Genomic DNA, 22,246 nt, shown 5'->3' on the forward strand with positions numbered 1-22,246 from the left:
GAGCCTTTTCAGGCCCATTTTAATGCTAATTTCCCATTACTATTGGTATTTGAATTTAGGACCAAATCCTACCTGTCTGTTATTGTTCTTACAAGGCCTGGTCTGCAATGAAAAAAATATTTGGTTTAACGACGTTAGTCGGGGGTGTGAAAAATCCACACCCCCTGAGCAACATAGTTGAGCCAACTTAAGTCCCCTTGTAGACAGCGCTAAGTCAATGTAAGAATTCTTCCGTTGACCTAGCTATCACCCCTTGGAGGTGGACTACCTACACTGACAGGAGAATCCCTCCCATCAGGGTATGTAGTTTCTACACAGAAGTGCTACAGCAGCGCAACTGCAGTGGTGCAGCTGTGGCATTTTTAAGTGCAGACCAGCTGCAAGGCACCTCATCAGAATTCGATCTGTGTGGAAACCACAGTTTCTGTTTTGTGGTAAATTCCGGAATTTTTATATTCTTTGTCTTCATTCTGATTTCGAAAAAAAAAAAAACTTCAAAAATTACCCATGAAGATTATTTTTTTTTGAGGGGGGGCAGGAAGTATTTTGGGACTATTGATTTTTTTTTCAATTTTGACATTACTATACAACATAAAATTATTTTCTTAATGGATTGTCATGTTGATACTAAGGAAATCAAAATGTTCTGGTCAAAAAATGGAATTTTTAAACATTATCAAAAAAGCTCCTGCCCCCCACCGCCCCATGACAAAATGTTGTCCAAACTGACACATTCCTGTGGGAAGTTTCAGTTTCAATGAAACACCATTGTCTGACAGAAAGATGTTCAGTTGGAAAATGTTCAACCAGCTTTAATCAGAATAGTATCTAGGTGCTTAAGAAATCTGGTCTATAGATACTTGCACTCAACTCTTACCAGCTTTAATGATTGTTGAACATAGGTATCTGAGAGCTGGATGTGGCTCTTAATCTTTATATTCAGTGGCAGGATTCAAAGGGGGAAGGGAAAAAACATCCAGTAAGTGAACTCTTGTAATGTTGCAGCAAATGATCTGAACTAGACAGGAATTCACATGGGAGAGATGGTAAAGGGGAATAAGCACTGCAGGCTATCCCCAATCAGACCTGATAGTAAATTGCTTTCCAATCATGCTTTTCCTTTCGCCTCTATTTAATCCTTTTAATCTTCACATCATTGCCTTTCTACTCAAGTTTGTTTGATTCACGTAAAGCAGTGGTAAGTCAGCTTCTGCTGGGAAGAAGTGGCAAAATTCAGCTCCCGAGAGCTCTGTGCAGTTTCGGCACTGATTAGTGGCAAATGTACTAACGGCACGAAGGGCTCAGATGATTCCTGTAATTTTTTTTAATTGTCTGTTTTCAGTGGGGTGGAGAAGTCGAGGGGCTATTGTGCTTCCTCCAGCTGCCTCATTATCAAATCCAAAGGGTTAAAGTGAGACACATTCATAATGGGGACCTGATCCAAACTCCATGGCAAGAAAAGGAAAGGAAAGATTGAAATCCCCTGCTAATGGAATACCTGTAACAGGAAAAAAAAAAAAAAAAAAGGAAAATATATATTCTTTTCATTTCTGCTTTGAAATGTTAGCTGTCAAGCTCAGCAGGATAAATGAACACAAACAACAAAGATTAGTTGTTGGCTTGAAAAAAAACCTTGGCTGCATCTGATTTGAATTTGACAGCTTCAGTATTAATGAACCAAGGGATTTACAGAGCATATATAATCTACTGATTCAGGAAGCCAGATTATCTTTCTGAGGTTCAGCAAAATACAAGCTTTTAAATGTTAAGTGAAGCACCATAGAAACAATCCTATGAGGGCTGTCATGTTTTGCAGACAACACAGCTGGAATTGAAACCAGGAGAAGTGGCTACAGCCGTAGGCAGCAAGACTTGTATTTCCTCCCAGTTGTGATAGAAGACAGCAGCTATCCTGTACAGAGCAGCACAAACACAATGACTATCCACGTTTGTAGATGCGATTCCGATGGTACCATTCTATCCTGCAATGTTGAAGCAATCTTCCTACCAGTTGGACTCAGCACAGGGGCTTTGATCGCAATATTGCTGTGTATTGTTATACTTCTAGGTTAGTTTTCATCCTGTAACAAAGTATGTCTCTGATTCTACTTGTGAATTAATTTGAGTCACCATAATTCCATTTATTGTTTAACAAAGGCCATTGAAAATGTACAGCTGTTTACAAAGAGAACTTTTATGCTTCTACCTTTGTAGAAAAATATCCCAAAGCACTGACCATTAATTTGAATCCGAGCATGCAATCTGCTAACTACTACATATTTCTTATGGAGTGGGGAAAAATATCTTACAGTTTGGTTTGAAATGCAAATTTTGCTCTGAAACAGTGTTGATTAAATACCTGTCATGAGGAACTGATTTCCATATATATATATATATATAAAATTACTAAATCCGCACCAGCAGCTACCTGGTAAGGACCTTTCTTCAATTATTATGAGGGATTAAGTAAGAAGAATGAAGAAATGAGACAGGAAGACCTAATTATAATGTAGCCTGTGGCTGACTGGACCATTGAAAAATAATACAATATTTGTACAGAAATGGATTCCATAGCATGACATTGCTGTTTGAGCACAAGTGCTCTTTACATGAGGTCTTACTTATACAGTGTCATTGGCAGCCCATGCTACTGCCTATCTTCCCCAAAATAAAGCCCCACTACACTAGTAGTGTAATCAAACCTGCTTTATTGCTTACACAGTAGACTAGGTAACTCAGATTCTGATAGGTGTTAGCCTATGCCTAAAATAGCACTTCAAAGTGTTAAATGCCCTGAATCCAAGCTTTTCAGACCAGATCTGTGCTCCTTACACAGAACTACTGGTGGAGGACACACAAATGAACACACTCAATCCCTGCATATAAGATAGTTATGGACTGGGACAAATTACCTAGGGAGATTGTGGAATCTCTGTCCTTGGATGTTTTTAAGAACAGGTTAGGCAAAAACCTGTCAGGAATGGCCTAGATCACTGATTTACAATATTTTTTCATTTGCAAACACTAAAAAATTTCAAATGGAGGTGTGGACCCCCTTGGAAATCTTAGACATGGCCTGTGGACCCCCAAAGATCTGGGGACCATAGGTTGAAAACCCAGGTTCTAGATACGACTACTACTAATAGTCCTGCCTCAGTGCAGGGGACTGGTGAGGTTGGGGTTTCTCAACCCCAGGGTCGGGACCTCAAATTGGGTTGCAAGACTGTTTCAAAGGGTCGCTTGGCAGCTCTAATGGTTCCTGTCACACGGGGCTGGATGGGCTGCCCTGATGATGGGAGTGTGGATAGGCCAAATGTGAGAGAGTGGGTGGCACTGAAGCCCAATGAGCCAGGTAACAACTTCACTCACAAAAGTTTAGCCCAGTCAGGGGGATGGGCCAAACCTGAGCGATGCTTCAACTCTAGAGGTTGCAATGACCAGAGGGGAGAGCCAAGCCTAACAAACCCCACAGTACAGAGCTGCAGGAGATGCCACTGAGGGGCGAGTGCCTGACAGATCTTGTCCCCTGTGGGGCATGGGTCCTGACCAAAACCACCCCACGGCCTCCACCCTCAGACTATTTACTGGGTTGAGACAGGTCGTAAACTTTTACAAATGGGTCCTGAGCCCAACAAGATTGAGAAACACTAGACAGATGACCTATCAAGGTCCCCTCCAGTCTTGCATGTCTATGATTCTATGATGTGACAGAGCAACTGAGTAAATTACTGAAGAGTGTGAGCTATAGCAACAGCTGCTACGTGACTCTGGAGTCTGAGGCGTCGGTTCCATCACTGATTCCCACAGAACTCCGAGGCCCATTTACTTTGGTTTTGTACAGAGTAGAGGATTTGGGACTATTAGTGGTTCTCTGTATTCCATTCAGTGTGGTAACAGTGTGCTATGTTACACTTGACCAAGGAACATTAATTTGTCAATGACAATCTTCAGTACTCCCTGTGGCTTAAGGTGATCTTCTATCTCTCAAACCCACTTCCTACTACTTATTGTTGTACTTGTAACTTAGAAGCCTCCCCCATAATTGTTATCTAAGAAACCTACCTGATACAGAGATTTTAAAATCAGATATTTCAAAAGTCAGCCTGCTGTACCCTAAAGGTTCATTTTCACTAGAAAGTTACACTGAGTTAGAACACCACCTTGAAGAGCCATGTTAATTAACACAATATTATTGGCCATGATCCTGCAGTCAGTATAGACAGGGAGAAGTCATGTTCAGTACTGTGTCACTGGTTCCTTGGTAAATTATTAGGACCAGTGTTTAACCCCAACTAATTGATACCATATTGACATGATTTGTCCCTGACTGCAAAGTCACTATCAGCATCATGTCAGTTAGTGTAACTACTCAAGGTCATGTTCAAATGTAATTTTCTATTTGACATTGTCAGGAATATTATGAATTATTTTTCCATCAGAATATGCTGGTTTGTTTAAAAAGCAAAACATATAGCAGAAATATGTCACCATTGATGAAAATTAATTTCCAAACTGGAGGAAAAAAAAGTGATAAGGAACATTTTGACCTCTTTGATACAGAACATTGGTTTTCTGTTTCAAAATTATTTTTGTTTGTTATTTTAAAATGTGTTTTATAAAATACAATATGAAATAAAAAAGGCAAAATGTGAATGAAAAGTTTTGATCAATCCAAAATGACCCCACCCCCCTCCCCCCCACACACACATAATTTCAGCCTGCAGGAAATTTTAACATTTTTCAATGTTCTTCCAGCCATTCTAGAATGGAAGAAATTTTCACATTGTGAAACTACCCTCAAAACAAAAAAATCTGATTCCTACATGGCTCTATTTACTAGTAAAGGCAAGCCCTTTGGGGCTTATTCATTATTCAGTGCATAGCTAGCATGATGGGAGTTAGGTGCATCAAGCCGCAAATATTATCTTACTGCTTACAGCACTGTTTTAAAAAAAAAAAAGGTAGCAGGAACATGTCTTCTAAAGAAAAGAGCCTTTTGATTGCCCTTAGCTATCATAGAAGGATATATTAGTGTGTCTGCTGACAGCCAAGGTATTTCCATACTTGTCTTAATTTACAATTCTTCCCTTGTTCCAGTCATTGTTGTGCTGTACGTAGCACTGCGAAGGCAGAAGAAAAAAGACACCCTGATGACCTCTAAAGAAGACATCAGAGACAATGTCATCCATTATGATGATGAAGGAGGTGGGGAGGAAGACACCCAGGCTTTTGACATTGGTGCCCTGAGGAATCCAAAAGTGATTGAAGATAACAAAATACGCAGGGATATAAAACCGGACACTCTATGTTTACCACGTCAGAGACCACCAGTGGAAGACAACACAGACATAAGAGATTTCATTAATCAAAGGCTGCAGGAAAACGATGTGGATCCCACTGCACCCCCTTATGATTCACTGGCAACCTATGCCTATGAAGGAAATGGATCTGTAGCAGAGTCTCTGAGCTCTATAGATTCACTTACTACAGAGGCAGACCAGGATTATGATTACCTGAGTGACTGGGGACCCCGCTTTAAAGTCTTGGCAGAGATGTTCGGAGAGGAAGAAAATTATAACACTGCTAAAGTCACTTAAGGGAGGGAAACCCAAAAGGCAAGAATAAGAAAACTAGAACAACAACAAATTAAAAATAAAACCCGAGCTTTATAGGACAAGATTCCTTTGATTATTAAAGACAGCACCTGTTTCCAGCAAGTTACTATATTTATCATACTGTCAGTTTTGATTTGGTCTGCAAAGGGAGGATAAACCCTGTAAGATATACTTTTTTGTTGTTGTTTTTTGTTACTTGGGAATAACACTGAGACAAGCTCAGGCCTATTCGCTACAATGTACTGATATGACAACTTAGACAGAAGCTAGCTTTCTGGCATCACGGTGGAAGAGTGGTAGATTTTTCTTAATTCCACTAAAGTGCCTATTGAAACTTTTATCATTTAAAGTGGTAAAGACTCTGCTATGATGGTGTTACAGAACTGAGCTGTAAACTGGACATAAAGGACTTTATCTTTATGTCAAGAAGCAATAGCAACATGCTGACTTCTAGTTCTTATAAAACAAAAATGAAGATAACTTTCTGGAATATATCCAGTGACTAAAACTCAAGGGGTATTGTTTTGGATTTTTATTTTATTTTATTTTAAGGAATAATAATAATAATTGTATGCCAAGATATCACATTTCTTCTGTCCGCATTTCACTGACAAATTGAATAAAAAGTGCTATTACTCAATTTCAAGATGTAAAGCCCAAAATTAAAAACATACCACACACTGATCTTCACATACACAAAGGAATATTTAAAAAAAAAATCAGTTACATTTTTTCCAGGATGAAAGAGAAAATTATAAAAACATCTATTCCTTTATAGGAAGGAAACTTGACTCTCACTCATCATGTATAGACAAGTTACTGGTACATCAGTGGTGGTTTTTAGAGGGCTAATGTATTTTTTAGTATCAGTGTTGGGTTTTTTTCAGTGTAAGTATGAATAATGAAATATATATAAAGGACTTCACATTGCTTTTCTTTGAAATTAGTTTGTCATTCTGTCAATATTGTAGACATACATGACAGAGAGGACATATATGTTAAACTCCTGCTGGAACCTGCGCAACTGGTCATACTCTAAAATTCAGGATATGTCATACTTTGGTATCAGTGCCACTATGGTGTCAGATGTTTCAAATGTCTTAGAGCACTCTGAAAATTAAGCCTACAGTAGTCTTCAAGAAAATATTCAGCGTCAGATTAAATTATACATGTAAAATGTTATATATACGTACTCATATACTTAGAAGTGTGGATATCATTTCAAATCATGTGGTACCCAGACATCATTCCACTGAAGATTTATTGTGACATAAACAAAGTTCAAGAAACTGGAAGCTCCAGCTGGCATTTACTTGTATTACATTTTTGACATTTTTTTTCCCATCTGATTTTTTTATTGCATTTTTTCTTACATTTTTAAAAAACAACCAACCAACCAATCCATGCAAGTATTGACCATTTTGATACTGATTGGCCTGGATGATGCCACATCAGTATTAATATTAATGTTGAATTGTCTGCTGATCTAAAGTATGGTAATTTTCTTTTTAGAAGCAGCAGTTATGGCCCAAAGTGAATATACAATTATTTTTTTCTCTCTCAGACTTCTACAGTGCTCCATAATCTGCTTGCGCTGCACTTGAGGTTTATGGCATTGGCAGGGTGAGTGTGAGCCTTGCGTGAATCACAGTCTTTCATTCACCAAAGGACAATATCTTATCCTTTGCCATCTAAAGTACTTGTAAATGTCAAGCACACTTAACACAATTTAATCAAATTTAGGGCTTGATGATTGTTTACACGAAGGTCACTTTACACTGCTAAAGAGGTGTAACGGGACTGTAGCATAAATGAAAATTGTGCAGTTGTAAAACAAAACTTCATGTGAATGATTTGCTAGCATTTGCTAGAGAGGCTTAATCCAGCCAAAATTCACATTTGTGGAGGCACCCTTTTCTGCGTGTTGTATATGTGATGATTCATCTCTGTTGTAGACAGGAATTTCATCACTCCTCTTCTGCAACAGCAAAATGCTAAATTAGGAATCCCACACTGTCCATTCCCACCACTGAAGTCGCAGGGCTAGATTCAGTTCCCGGTAACATTACTCCAAGTTCTTTACATATATTTCACTAATAATTCCTACAGTAGTGTAACAGAGAGCAGATTCTGACCGTCTGACTTTACAAAGCATGAATGTCACTAAAAGTTCTAATTCCACTGGATCCTGGGGCTGGAGAACAGGATAGTAGGGCTCTGGAGCAGACTGGCATTTACTCTGGATAGTGCAGCCTGGACTCCAAAGGTGAGTAGCCAGATAATATGATCCTTGCCATGTCATTGCTCACAATACATATTTAACAAGAGAGTTATTGTATGCTAAATAAATACAAAATTGATGCATATTTTTGACATTTAAGAGGTTTCCAATTGAGATGTTCCTATCATCTAGCTAATCAACTTCCAGCAAGATTTTGTTTCTGAAATGAATTGATATGCAATTATTAATTTAATTGTCAATCTCAATTAAAATCTTTTCTTTCAGCCACCTAATCTGAAGACCAATCAAACAGTTTTAGTTCAGCCTGCTGAAGTTACTGTTGGACACGGATATCTGGAACAAGGGAGAAAGACAGGGTTGTAGTTAATGTGTGTTTGGGCACTCCATTCAATTCATGTCTTTACCACACACCTGTTGTGGGACCTTATGTGACTTTCTAGAGCCAGATTTTCAAAAGTATTTAGATGCTTGAAGATGCAGCTAGGTGGCAGGTGTTATTTTGAGAAGTGCCTTGGTGCTGAACTCCCATTGAAATCAGTGGCATTTGGTACCTAAGTGCTTCTGAAGATTGTGCTAGGTGCCTATCTGCAGTGATTAAAAAATATGTGCACTCACACACACACACACGCGTGGAGTGGGGAGGTACAATAGGTCACAGGCACAGAAAAAAAAAAGGCGGGGTGGTTGCAGGGTGCCCTGTAAGCACAGCTGTACCAAAGCTGCTGCTTCCAGATTAGGATAGGAAACCCCACCCCTCACACACACACACTTTTTGAAGATCATTTATGCATTGCCTATTTGTGTCTTTAGGCACCTAAATACCTTTGAAAATCAGGCCCTTAGTGTCAAATCCAGCTCTCATTGAAGTCCACGGAGTCTTTCCATTGGATAGGGAGATGGATCAGGCCCCTAATTGCTCTGTGCTTCAATTCTCCGTCCTTCCTGCTTCTCAGTGGTGTCTTGCGGGTAAAGACATTGATTGGTATGAGGATGTTGGATATCATGATGATGATGAGGGCCATGAAAGAATATAGATAGATATCTAGGTCTACAGATCCGAGCATGACGGATGATTTTGGGTGTCTGACACTTTTCAAAAACAGGCCCTATTTAGGGGTCACAAACTGGACATCCAAAACACCCAGTAGTTATTTATTTTTTTTTTTAAAAGGCTCCAATCCTGCTGTCAAGGTTCCTTCCCCACTCTGAACTCTAGGGTACAGATGTGGGGACCTGCATGAAAACCTCCTGTGCTTACTTTTACCAGCTTAGGTTAAAACTTTCCCAAGGTATAAATTAATTTTACCCTTTGCCCTTGGAATTTCCACTGCCACCACCAAACTTTAACTGGGTTTACTGGGAAACGTAGTTTGGACACGTCTTTCCCCCCCAAATCCTCCCAACCTTTGCACCCCACTTCCTGGGGAAGGTTTGGTAAAAATCCTCACCAATTTGCATAGGTGACCACAGACCCAAACCCTTGGATCTTAGGGCAATGAAAAAGCATTCAGTTTTCTTACAAGAAGACTTTTAATAGAAGTAAAGGAATCACCTCTGTAAAATCAGGATGGTAGATACCTTACAGGGTAATTAGATTCAAAACATAGAGAATCTCTCTAGGCAAAACCTTAAGTTACAAAAAAGACACACAGACAGGAATAGTCATTCTATTCAGCACAGTTCTTTTCTCAGCCATTTAAAGAAATCATAATCTAACACATACCTAGATAGATTACTTACTAAAAGTTCTAAGACTCCATTCCTGTTCTGTCCCTGGCAAAAACAGCAAACAGACACAGACCCTTTTTTTTCTCCCTCCTCCCAGCTTTTGAAAGTATCTTGTCTCCTCATTGGTCATTTTGGTCAGGTGCCAGCGAGGTTACCTTTAGCTTCTTAACCCTTTACAGGTGAGAGGATTTTTCCTCTGGCCAGGAGGGATTTTAAAGGGGTTTACTCTTCCCTTTATATTTATGACACCTGCATAGTCATGTGCATGTAAAGATCTCTGTGCTGTGGAGGAACCCCACTGACTTCAATAAGATTCCTCCATATTGGTACAGGGGGCCATCTGCATGCATCTGTTTTTTGCAATCAGCACTTGTGTGTATTGGTACGGATTATCCAAGTGCTGCTCACCTGGCCACCCTGTTACATCAGTGCTAGAGAAAGGAAGTGCTACAGATAAGAAATTCCTATAAAGATAGAGGTGTAAGGAGATCTGAGTTAGAACAAAAAAAAATAAAATTGATGGGTTCAAATTATGACTATATAAGACTACAGACCTTTTTGTGTCATAGCCTGAAGAGGGAGTTTTATAGTATAGAAAAAGAGGACGTTTTAAAAAAATGTCTCTGTACTGAAAAGGTTAGTAGTAAGAAAAGTTCAGATGGCTTAACTACATTATCAGAATTAAAATATGCATTGAAATCTAGACTCAAGAACATTCTCCTTTGTAAACCTGAGATCCTTGAACATGGCTCTTAAAATGTAAATTTGCAACAAAGCCAAAAATTCAAACTGCAAGAATTTGGGGAGAGATGGAAAAAGGGTATTCACACACAGATATCAGTTTGCATAGGATGCAAATGAACTCTGGCCTAAATTGTTCTGTGCTACTCAGTACAAATCCAGAGTTACTCTCCGCTGAAGACAACGGAATTAGTTTGGGTTTACACTGGAGAACCTGAGAGCAGATTTTGGACAGGTCGACATTGCAAATTTACATTGGCACAGCCGCACTGATGCAGCTGCTCTGTTCTAGCACATGTGGTGAAGACACTTTAAGCCAATGGGAGACAGCTCTCCTGTCGGGTTCATAAATCCTCCTCCACGAGAGGCTGTAGCTATGTCGGTGGAAGAGCATGGATTTTTCACACTCCTGAGCAACGCAGTTATACTGAAGTACTTATGCAGTGTAGACCAAGCCTTTGTCTCTCAGAGTATATTATAGACCAGAGGGTATTTAACTGCATCCAAGGACAACTGACTGAGTTATTATGCTACAGAGGCCTCATTGAAAATATTCTTATGTTAAGAGTATCCACATCTAAAAGTGGAAGAAAAAAAACTGTCTTTGAAGACTTATCAAAGCCTTATCCCACAGCGCTGCAAGCATTGTATTTATGTTAGCATTGATTGCATCTATGAAGATAAAGGAGTTCTTAAAACTGTGTCTGACATAGCACGGTAAACTGTGACCCTGTATACAATAGAGCTAAAGAAAGAGGGTCTACTAATCCATTAAAGTATAGTTCATCATTTCTTCACATGGTATGTCTGGTTTTAGTTTGGTAACTTCTGTTTGTGTAAGTTCCTTGCAATTATTTTTTTTAAATGCCATTAGCAAAGCTATTCCACTCCACATCTCCTGAATAGTGAGAGTGTTTTGAGATATAGAACACTGATGAAAACAAATAATGAAATGACCCTTAATCATAACCCTAATGGGGGTGACATTTAAGTGTGCCTGAAAAATCAAAATGCATTACACCATTACCTAGCCTTCTGCTAATGCAAAATCAGGTTCAATAATAGCCTAGTTCATTTTTATTTAAATCAAGAACAGAATAAATTGTCTAAACAAAACAATAGCAATGCAAAACCTATGTAACTTTCTGTTATAATGGATCTCTCTCTTCTAAGAGACTGCATTTGATTCTGACTCAGACCAAACTAAAAATTCAAAATTTTACACAAGATGGAAATTTTGAGTTTTGACCAAACAATACCAGTACTATGTCTCTTTCAACCACAAAAAGACACCAAGACTGATGTGAGATGTTTCATGGGGCTTCATTCTTTCAACTAAATAAAAGGTTGAATGGGCCTCATAGGAGAAAAAATGCTTTTACAGTTTGTACATTGAGATTGAGACAGAGACTGTTTTAGTGAGGGGTCATTTTCAAATGGTCACAGCTAGGGTCTCTGAGTCAAGATTCCTGGATTCTATTCCTGCCACCAATCCACTGTGTGACCTTGGGAAAGCTATTTTGCCTCTCGGTGCCCTCACTTTTTCATGTGTAAAATGGGTATATATTACTCCTTTTTGAGCAAAGTAGGTAGCTGATATTCAGAGCCTTTTGGGTTGTTTCTATTAGGAGGGAAAAACTGATGATGGAATAAGATATTTAGTTGAAGAAATCCTGTTTATTTACAAAGAATGTACACTGTTCTGTTTCCCTGAAGGCAATAGGAATCAAACATCAAACATTGGGGAAAGTTTTCTTGCTCACAATTCAAAGCCTACTTTTCCAGCCATCACTGTGCTCAAAAAGGTCTCTTTCTCTCAGGCCCACATGCCAAACACTTCTCCGGCTGTTTCTTCCATTTTCTGGTCCTCTCTGCCTACATTTTGGCTGCTTCTGATGCACCTACAACACAGCACACAGTCCCTGCATGTGCAACCAATCTCCAGGCAACCCCCTCTACCTACATAGTCCAGCTTCTGGCCAGCTTTGCATGTTGCCTCTGTTTTGGAAAGTGACTCCCATTATTACAACTATCTTACTTCATGAAAGGGGCTTAATTGCTTCTTACATTTATGCTTAATGAAGGGCAGCTAGCATGCCCGCTAGTCTAACACCCCATCTTAGTTTTGCCCTTTGTCCCCAATGCAGCTTAACATACTGACACTCTAACCACCTATCCCAGAAAGAAAGAAAAAAAAACAAAAATTATAAACTACACAATCTTAGCTATTTACAAAGTGTCTTTCTGGGGAGATATTCACACATCACTAATCCAAAACAATTTCACGTCCGTCCACGTTTACCTGGAGCTTCTCTCTCCCCCTGCCTAATTTCCTTTCAATCTTGGAGGGTGATCTTTCCAAAGGCCCCCGGAGAGTATCTATTTTTTTTCTGTAGAGTCAGAAGGACAGTGTTTGCAATTAGCCTCACTACAAGGCTGTTTGGACAAGCTTGTGAGTAGAATGAATAATTCATTTTTTCAGTTCAGCAGCCAAACTAAAAAATAATAATACTTACTAATAAAATTAGAATCAAAACGGAGTTGATTTTTGTTCTTCTTGCCAAAATGAAAGCAAAAGAAAATTGTTCGGGTCAAAATGAAGCATTTTGAAAATACTGATTTGATTTTTTTTTTATTTCAAATGGTTTGTTTCAATTATTTTTCAAAAATAAACCATTTTGACATGTCAAAAATTTTAATTTTCAGGGCGTTGTGTCTGCAACTATTCACCAAGTTTGACCCATGTTCTCAAATAATGTTGGTGTCCTGAGGGAGAAAAAAAAAAGGAGCATTTTTGGTGAATTTACTATTAAAAAATAATTGCTCAACTGTACTTGTGGGCAGCATGTGACTCAAACAACCCTGCAGTTTTTCCAGCCACCTGGCAAGTTGTCTCTGAGGATTCGTGAATCTAAAGACCCACCGCAGAGATGCATGGTCTCTACTGACTACAAACTTCTTCCCATTCTATAGTGGTGAGAATGTTCTATAGATGTAACCAGAGCGATGCATTCTTTTTGGATGGTGCAATCATTTCTCTCTCAACAGCTTAGATTTTTACTGTAATAAGTCAGTACCAGTTGTGTCCTTGGATCAATACTGATCCCATGCTGTAGGCACTAGTATCTGTGTCCAGTTAGAAAGGGGTTTTGAAACACAGGTAAGTTAAGACAGAAGCAGTCACTAGAGACCTTTTAAAACTCTGCTGACCACTGAAGTGATTCCCCTTCCTCTCCCAGCTGAGACAGTGTTTTTGCAATACTGGAAAACATTTAAATAAACCTTCTGTAAAGTCCTACAAAACTCTGCACATCTGCAAGTATCTGGGGAGTTGGCCCAATCTGAACAGCCTTATTTTTATAGTTCTCACTGGAAACCCCCCCTTCGCTGGTTGTGTACTCAGGGTCTTTTACCTCTTCTTGAAACAACTTACATTTCTTTGGGTTCAGTTTCAGATTGGCAGCGTTTAACTTATCATAGACCACTTGTAAATGTTTAATTTCCTATTCAATGTTTTTAGTATGCCTCAGGACCACATCTAGGTCTAACAAACAAGTCCTGCCTTGTAATAACCTCTTCAATGTGGCTGGTGCATTATACAAGCCAAAAGCCATCACTTTAAATTGCCACAGCCTTTACCATGCTGTGAACACCCATTTTTAAGATCCAGTGTGGGAAGCCGGACTGAACCTGCTACATTATCTATTCACCATAATGAATGTGAATCATTTAAAGTAGGGTGACCAGATGTCCTGATTTTAGAGGGACAGTCCTGATTTTGGAGCTTTTTCTTACATAGGCAGCTATTACCCCCCACGCCCTGTCCCGATTTTTCACACTTGATATCTGGTCACCCTAATTTAAAGTGACTTCATGTAGTTTTCTATAGACCCTACACAATCTGGCACTGCCATCCTTTTTCTTAACCAGCACTATGGATGAACCCAAGGACAGGATGAAAACTCAATTATGCCTTCCTGATAGGTGTCATGAATAGCCTTTAAAACCTCTTCCTTCTTTGCTACCGATACACACTGAGGTGACTCTTTAATGGGCTGGCGTCCCCCATTATCACTGTTGTGCTAGACCTACCCAACATAGCCTATGCAACATATATCTTTGTTGGAACGGAAGAACTACTTCCAATTCCTAATCAGAAAGTCTGACCGTTCTGTTGCTTATTTAAATGAACAGCACTGTACCGGAACAAGTCCAATAGAAACTCTGGGAGCTCACTTTTACTCCCTTCAGTTTTCTTCTACCCGACCATTTACTAGATCCACTGGTTCACATTTTGAAGCTGTAAGTCCCTTTTTACTATTTGCTGCTTGTCAGCAACATTCATCAAAGAAATAGGAATGCATTCCTGCTTCAGATCCACACGAACTTTAGCAGCTAAAATTTCTCCAATACCCTGGGTTGCAAAGCTGCTCTTACGCTTGCACTGTCCTTTGCTAGAAAGCTACCTCAGCAGATAGCTATTACTATGGTTTCTGCCTGAGGAGGCAGGACAACTTGTTCACCGCAAACAATTTGTATATAAATAATTTCTCTCACCTGGGTCATATCTTTAGAGGGCATTCCCACAAAATGAATTTGTAGGACCCCTCTCCCTGCATTTACTACAGTTAGCTATAATGAAATCCAAACCAATTAATAGCTTGTCCATTGCCTCAGCAATCTGGATTTCTTTCTTGAATTTCTGAGGTCCAATTTTCAAATCCATTTTTCCCTTTTTTGGACTGGTCCACATTCCACAGTCTCTGTTTTCATCCTGGACCAATTAGATGGTTCACTTTAGATACCCTATTCTCCAGCCTGTTTACAATATTTGATCAATAACTGTTTCGTTTGATCCAGTGCCCATTATCCCCACACATTTCACAGATCCTATTACCCATTCAGTAGCCATCATTGTTGTTCAACTGCTGAGACCTTAACAACATCTGTGGGGTTGATCCTCCAAGATTTGATATACTTCTCCACATGATTTTTCAGTCTTTCAGTCCATGTGACAACTTCTCTGTTAGTGAGTTCCAAGTTTGCCAGGCTTTCCGCATCATCCGTAGGTCATGGAAAACCTTCTGATCCATGGCAATCAGGTTGCTGGCCACCTCTTCAATTAATTTTGCCATTCCAGATTAAGAGTGTTGCATCTGGGCTTCCCAATCCACCCAGACACTTTGTAGCTGCTGTCATAACAAAATTTTCATCTCTTCCTGCATTTCATGTCTCAATCGTTTCTGGGACACTTCCAGATGTTGTTGTCATTCCTTTTATCAAAGTGTTTAGCTCTTTTTCTAAAATTATTTTGGCCATCTTTGACTTCTTCAAGAACTTAACTCATTTTCTCCATTACAATTCAACAGGAATACCAGCTCACAATTTCTCACCTTGGAAACTGGATCCCACCAATGACACCAGTGTTACCCCTTTTTTTCCCAAGTGGGTTGCCAATATTCAAGGTCTTCCAGGTTGTTTCCATTAGGAGGAGAAAATGACGACAGAGTCAGGTGTTTCCTCAAAGCAATCTTGTTCATATACATTCTTTGTAAATGAAGTCTTGCTTCTCTGAACATAGTAGGAATCAAACAGGAGACAGTTTCTTCTCTCACAATTCCAAGCCTTTTTCCAGCCAGCACTCTGCCCAAAATGCTCAAGCTTGATTTCCTCCTAGGCCATTCTCCAAGTGCATCTCTGGCTGTCCCATCCCTTTTCTGGTCCTCTTTTTCTTCTTCTTGATTGCTACTGACTTCTGCTGACACAGCCCCTGATTTTGCAATCACCCCCGCCCCAGCCAAATCTTGTCACTTACATAGATCTGTGCCTGACTGGTGTGGCATGTGTTTTGGGTGGTGACTCCTACTGTTCCATCTATCTTACTCTGTAAATGGGCTTAACTGGTTCTTATATTTATCCTGAATGTAGGGCAGCTAGCACGCTCCCCAACATACATATACACAGAGAGGTACAGTAATATTTCTCTACTTCACATGGTTTTTGTGAGCCTTAATTCATGATAAAGTGCTTTGAGTGTCTCAAAAGAAAGTACAATGTATAACTGACATCTTTTCTAAGAACATGAGATAATTTCTTGATGAAGTTGGGTGTAAGGGGAAGTTGAGATCAAAACTGAGTTTCCATGCACTGTCACTTGCAACCCTCATGTGTAACAAGCGCTTATTGCTAGCTTTTCTGCTACTAGACCTGTAGAGGAAGAAATGTGAATCAAGTAATTAATGTGAGAAACAACCATTTATAAAATGAGCATTAATAATCCATGAAAGTGAGAAGCACCACTTTTTGATGACAGCACAATTTATGGTGTGAATCCTTTGCAAAAATGGATGTGTTCCCAATCCACTTTCATCTTTAAAGCTAGGCGTGTTCTTTTTGCAAAGGGAAATTATTTGGGTGTCCTTTCTACTTGGGTTGCAGAAGACTCTGCTATCTTGATTTTATAATTATTATAAAGCTAAAGTGCTCTTGCGGGAGTTCCTTTTCACAACCCGCAAGCACACATTACCTTATGAAGTACCAGTCATATCAGTCTGAAGGTCAAAAGTGTGTGTGTGTGTTTCACAGATCCAGAATACAACTTATTCATGATCCCTAGATACGAATATCATTGATTTTTCAAATTACTTCTTGCAACACTCCTCCCCATATCATGGTGCAATATCAGCAGTTAGATCCATTGTCTTAGGCCCATTTTGATTGTTTGTATACATGTGCATGTACATAATTTGTGATTTCCCTTGAATCATAAAATGTGACATACACCCTATGGGTATGAATATCTTTACATTGTATCTATACTATTTTGTCCTTAACATGGAAAATACACAGGTGGCTATGGACTAGTGATGTCCGGTTTTGCTTAGTCTCTATTTTATAGATTATTTTATTATGGGGGAAAAGGGTAAACAGCTGCTCTGGTTATTCCTCTCTTGCCTAAGAATATATTGAGGAAGTCAAGGGAAAATAGGAGTGACCTCTCTAGTAATGTTCTAACAGAAGCCCCACTACTGTGTCAGTCCTGAACTCAGGAGGTTGCTATGACTGAGAATACTGCTGCACTAGATACAAGTTATTTTGCAACAGGCATTGTTTGTGTCTTAGAACTGTAGTTCTAAAACATATAAGTGCACAGTCTTCAAATAAAAAGAAAAGGAGTACTTGTGACACCTTAGAGACTAACCAATTTATTTGAGCATGAGCTTTCGTGAGCTACAGCTCACTTCATCGGATGCATACCGTGGAAACTGCAGCAGACTTTATATACACACAGAGAATATGAAACAATACCTCCTCCCACCCCACTGTCCTGCTGGTAATAGCTTATCTAAAGTGATCATTAAGTTGGGCCATTTCCAGCACAAATCCAGGTTTTCTCACCCTCCACCCCCCCACACACAAATTCACTCTCCTGCTGGAACCCCGACCTGGGATATTCTATCTACTACCCAAGATCCATAAACCTGGAAATCCTGGGCGCCCCATCATCTCAGGCATTGGCACCCTGACAGCAGGATTGTCTGGCTATGTAGACTCCCTCCTCAGGCCCTACGCTACCAGCACTCCCAGCTACCTTCGAGACACCACTGACTTCCTGAGGAAACTTCAATCCATCGGTGATCTTTCTGATAACACCATCCTAGCCACTATGGATGTAGAAGCCTTCTACACCAACATTCCACACAAAGATGGACTACAAGCCATCAAGAACACTATCCCCGATAATGTCACGGCTAACCTGGTGGCTGAACTTTGTGACTTTGTCCTTAGCCATAACTATTTTACATTTGGGGACAATGTATACCTTCAGATCAGCGGCACTGCTATGGGTACCCGCATGGCCCCACAGTATGCCAACATTTTTATGGCTGATTTAGAACAACGCTTCCTCAGCTCTCGTCCTCTAAAGCCCCTACTCTACTTGCGCTATATTGATGGCATCTTCATCATCTGGACCCATGGAAAAGAAGCCCTTGAGGAATTCCACCATGATTTCAACAATTTCCATGCCACCATCAACCTCAGCCTGGTCCAGTCCACACAAGAGATCCACTTCCTGGACACGACAGTGCTAATAAACAATGGCCACATAAACACCACACTATACCGGAAACCTACTGACCGCTATTCCTACCTGCATGCCTCCAGCTTTCACCCTGACCACACCACACGATCCATCGTCTACAGCCAAGCTCTGTGATACAACCGCATTTGCTCCAACCCCTCAGACAGAGACAAACACCTACAAGATCTCTGTCAAGCTTTCTTACAACTACAATACCCACCTGCGGAAGTAAAGAAACAGATTGATAGAGCCAGAAGAGTTCCCAGAAGTTACCTACTACAGAACAGGCCTAACAAAGAAAATAACAGAATGCCACTAGCCGTCACCTTCAGCCCCCAACTAAAACCCCTCCAACGCATTATTAAGGATCTACAACCTATCCTAAAGGATGACCCAACACTCTCACAAATCTTGGGAGACAGGCCAGTCCTTGCCTACAGACAGCCCCGCAACCTGAAGCAAATACTCACCAACAACCACATACCACACAACAGAACCACTAACCCAGGAACTTATCCTTGCAACAAAGCCCGTTGCCAACCGTGCCCACATATCTATTCAGGGGACACCATCACAGGGCCTAATAACATCAGCCACACTATCAGAGGCTCGTTCACCTGCACATCCACCAATGTGATATATGCCATCATGTGCCAGCAATGCCCCTCTGCCATTTACATTGGTCAAACTGGACAGTCTCTACGTAAAAGAATAAATGGACACAAATCAGATGTCAAGAATTATAACATTCATAAACCAGTCGGAGAACACTTCAATCTCTCTGGTCACGCAATCACAGACATGAAGGTCGCTATCTTAAAACAAAAAAACTTCAAATCCAGACTCCAGCGAGAAACTGCTGAATTGGAATTCATTTGCAAATTGGATACTATTAATTTAGGCTTAAATAGAGACTGGGAGTGGCTAAGTCATTATGCAAGGTAGCCTATTTCCCCTTGTTTTTTCCTACCCCCCCCCCCAGATGTTCTGGTTTACCTTGGATTTAAACTTGGAGAGTGGTCAGTTTGGATGAGCTATTACCAGCAGGAGAGTGAGTTTGTGTGTGTATGGGGGTGGGGGGGTGAGAAAACCTGGATTTGTGCTGGAAATGGCCCACCTTGATTATCATGCACATTGTAGGAAGAGTGGTCACTTTGGATGAGCTATTACCAGCAGGATAGTGAGTTTGTGTGTGTGGTTTTTGGGAGGGGGGTGAGGGGGTGAGAGAACCTGGATTTGTGCAGGAAATGGCCCAACTTGATTATCATGCACATTGTGTAGAGAGTTGTCACTTTGGATGGGCTATCACCAGCAGGAGAGTGAATTTGTGTGGGGGGGTGGAGGGTGAGAAAACCTGGATTTGTGCTGGAAATGGCCCAACTTGATGATCACTTTAGACAAGCTATTACCAGCAGGACAGTGGGGTGGGAGGAGGTATTGTTTCATATTCTCTGTGTGTATATAAAGTCTGCTGCAGTTTCCACGGTATGCATCCGATGAAGTGAGCTGTAGCTCACGAAAGCTCATGCTCAAATAAATTGGTTAGTCTCTAAGGTGCCACAAGTACTCCTTTTCTTTTTGCGAATGCAGACTAACACGGCTGTTACTCTGAAACCAGTCTTCAAATACAGAGCATCTCTCTTTAGAGACCTCCCATTCTAGCTTCAGATTCCCAATCCTTCACGGGCAGATAATAGAGTGCTAAATTTCATGAAAATAAAAAATTATATTAGAGGAGAGTAACAATAAATTTGCCTTAATAGAATGCCTTCTACCCTCTGGTTATGCACCCACATTTTCTATCTGTGATGTTTATTTTCTATCAGTGGGTGTCAGACTATACATTTAATTGTACTCAAAATGACATTGCTGCCTTTAGCTCTCACTTCTCTCCTCTTTCCAGATCACTCTGAAGTCTGATTCTATCCCCCGGTGTAGTCCACCTTTGGTGCTGGCTGGAAATTTGATTACAGCTAAATTTTCACTGTGGAAACAAAGCACTGCACAAAGCACATCTGCAGAGAGAAATTGTACAGTTGGTTTATTTACTTAGAAGGGGATTTTGAAAAGCTGTTAGAATTGGCCTAACTCTACTTCCACTGACATCAGTAAGAGTTTTACAAGAGACTTCAGTTGGGAGCAGAGTTGGGTCAAACTGTGAACACTTTCAACATTCTGACTTTTTTCATTGCTGTGTAGGTCATATATTTGCTTTCCTTCCTGCCTGTCTGTTAGGCTTATAGATTTTGTGTGTGAGAGAGAAATTTATTCTGTATGGTCTTCAGTGTTCTGTGTATGTTGGTGTGTAGCAGGGTGGCCATTTACAGAGAGCCTCCTCGTGGCCACAGGTCACTTTGCATAAACGCTGCCTCTTCTAGCCCCCTCTTGAGGGCCCCATATGAACTGCATACAGCCTTTCACGTGGATAATGAACACCCTTGCCTTAGGTTTGTTTAAATAACAAACTTAAAAAAAAAATCCTCAGGATCCCTAAATGAAGTCCCTCACCATGCACCCATCCATATTTAGCTCTGGTATTCTCTCACAGCAAGAGTTTTTCTTCTGTCCCAGTCTGTCCTCTCAGCTCTTGCTAGCTGGCACTTAGCCTTCTGACACTAGCTCTAGGCCCTCAAACTTCTAGGTCCAAATGCTGTCCCCGTTTCCCAATAAGAGCCTCCTGCTCCTCAGGCTTCTCTTCGTCATAGCTCCCTTGGTCATCCCTTCAGGAGCCCTTCACACTCTTTATGAACAGCATAAGTATGTATATACACCAACAATAAATTAGGCTCACAAACTTTTTAATTAGATCTAGTTACCACAAGAATATTAAATTTGGAATAACATGATCTGTCTATGGAAAAATACACTGAAAGTGTCTGGCAATAAAATTAATGGGACAAATGCAAAATAGTGGAACATGCATTAAATACAATATAGTAGTATACAGGAAAATGGAAATAATGGAAAAAAATCCAAGGCTGCTAACATTAAGATAAGTAGGTATTCCTGAATTTTTAGTGGGAGAGGAATTATTGGGGAAAAAAATATTTTTATTTTTATTTTTTAGTTCTGCTGCTGAATTCAGCACTGCATTTAACGGCCCAAGTTTACAGGGGAGCTGTTTATTTCTGTGGGCCTCATTCCCATTTCACATCCATTTTAAACTGCTGCAATCACACTGGGATTAATGGAATGACTCCTGATTTACTCCAGGTAAATGAGATCAGAATCAATTCTAGTGTCTCTTCATCCTTTTGGCTGTGATTCAGGTCAGAAGCAAAACCTAAAGGCAGATCCTCAGCTGGCTTGACTTCAATGGTGCTATGATAATTTATACCAGCTGAGGATCTCCATCTTCTGGAACTGAGCTTTTCCTCACAAAGGATACAAAAAGGGCTACAGTATCAGGCAAGTGGCCCCAGTACAGACAAAGAGTGCATGTTTAACTTTAAGCATGTGCTTAAGTACTTTCCTGACTCTGCACCTCTCTCTTACAGCTGTAGAAACTGTGCCTATCCTTTGTGAAGAAAAAATCAGTTCCATAGGTTTTCCTTCTTACCAGAAGAGATACTCTGTCCAATGAATTTATTCTCAAGCTCAGCCCTTTTCTCTTGGGTAATTTCTCCCTCTTATTTACTCAGCTCCATGCCTGTCCCCTTGCACTGTCATTTTCATTCTGCAACTAACAAAGCCCAGTGTTATTGTTTATGCCTATTTCCTAAATGACTTTCCATAGTTACTTGCTATGTCTCCCAAGAAAGTGCTAGATGCATAATTGTTGACAATTTTGCATGTATATACACATGGTCATTAAACTATTGGTATTGAGTTTAAGTG

At 40.1% G+C, this 22,246-nt stretch overlaps 1 protein-coding gene across 1 annotated transcript in view; it reads left to right on the plus strand.

Moving 5' to 3' along the window:
* The window catches only part of CDH12 (cadherin 12), a 206,578-nt gene extending 200,393 nt beyond the window's left edge, over window positions 1–6,185 (plus strand). The window contains exons 10-11 of the mRNA XM_073329466.1: window positions 1,817–2,068; window positions 5,098–6,185. Of these exons, the coding sequence (XP_073185567.1) occupies window positions 1,817–2,068; window positions 5,098–5,597 (752 nt within the window). The 3' untranslated portion in view covers window positions 5,598–6,185. The remainder of the gene's footprint in view (window positions 1–1,816; window positions 2,069–5,097) is intronic.
* Window positions 6,186–22,246: the final 16,061 nt, after the last annotated feature.

The sequence above is a fragment of the Lepidochelys kempii genome, chromosome 2 (assembly GCF_965140265.1).
Source record: "Lepidochelys kempii isolate rLepKem1 chromosome 2, rLepKem1.hap2, whole genome shotgun sequence".
NCBI classification, from domain to species: domain Eukaryota; kingdom Metazoa; phylum Chordata; order Testudines; family Cheloniidae; genus Lepidochelys; species Lepidochelys kempii.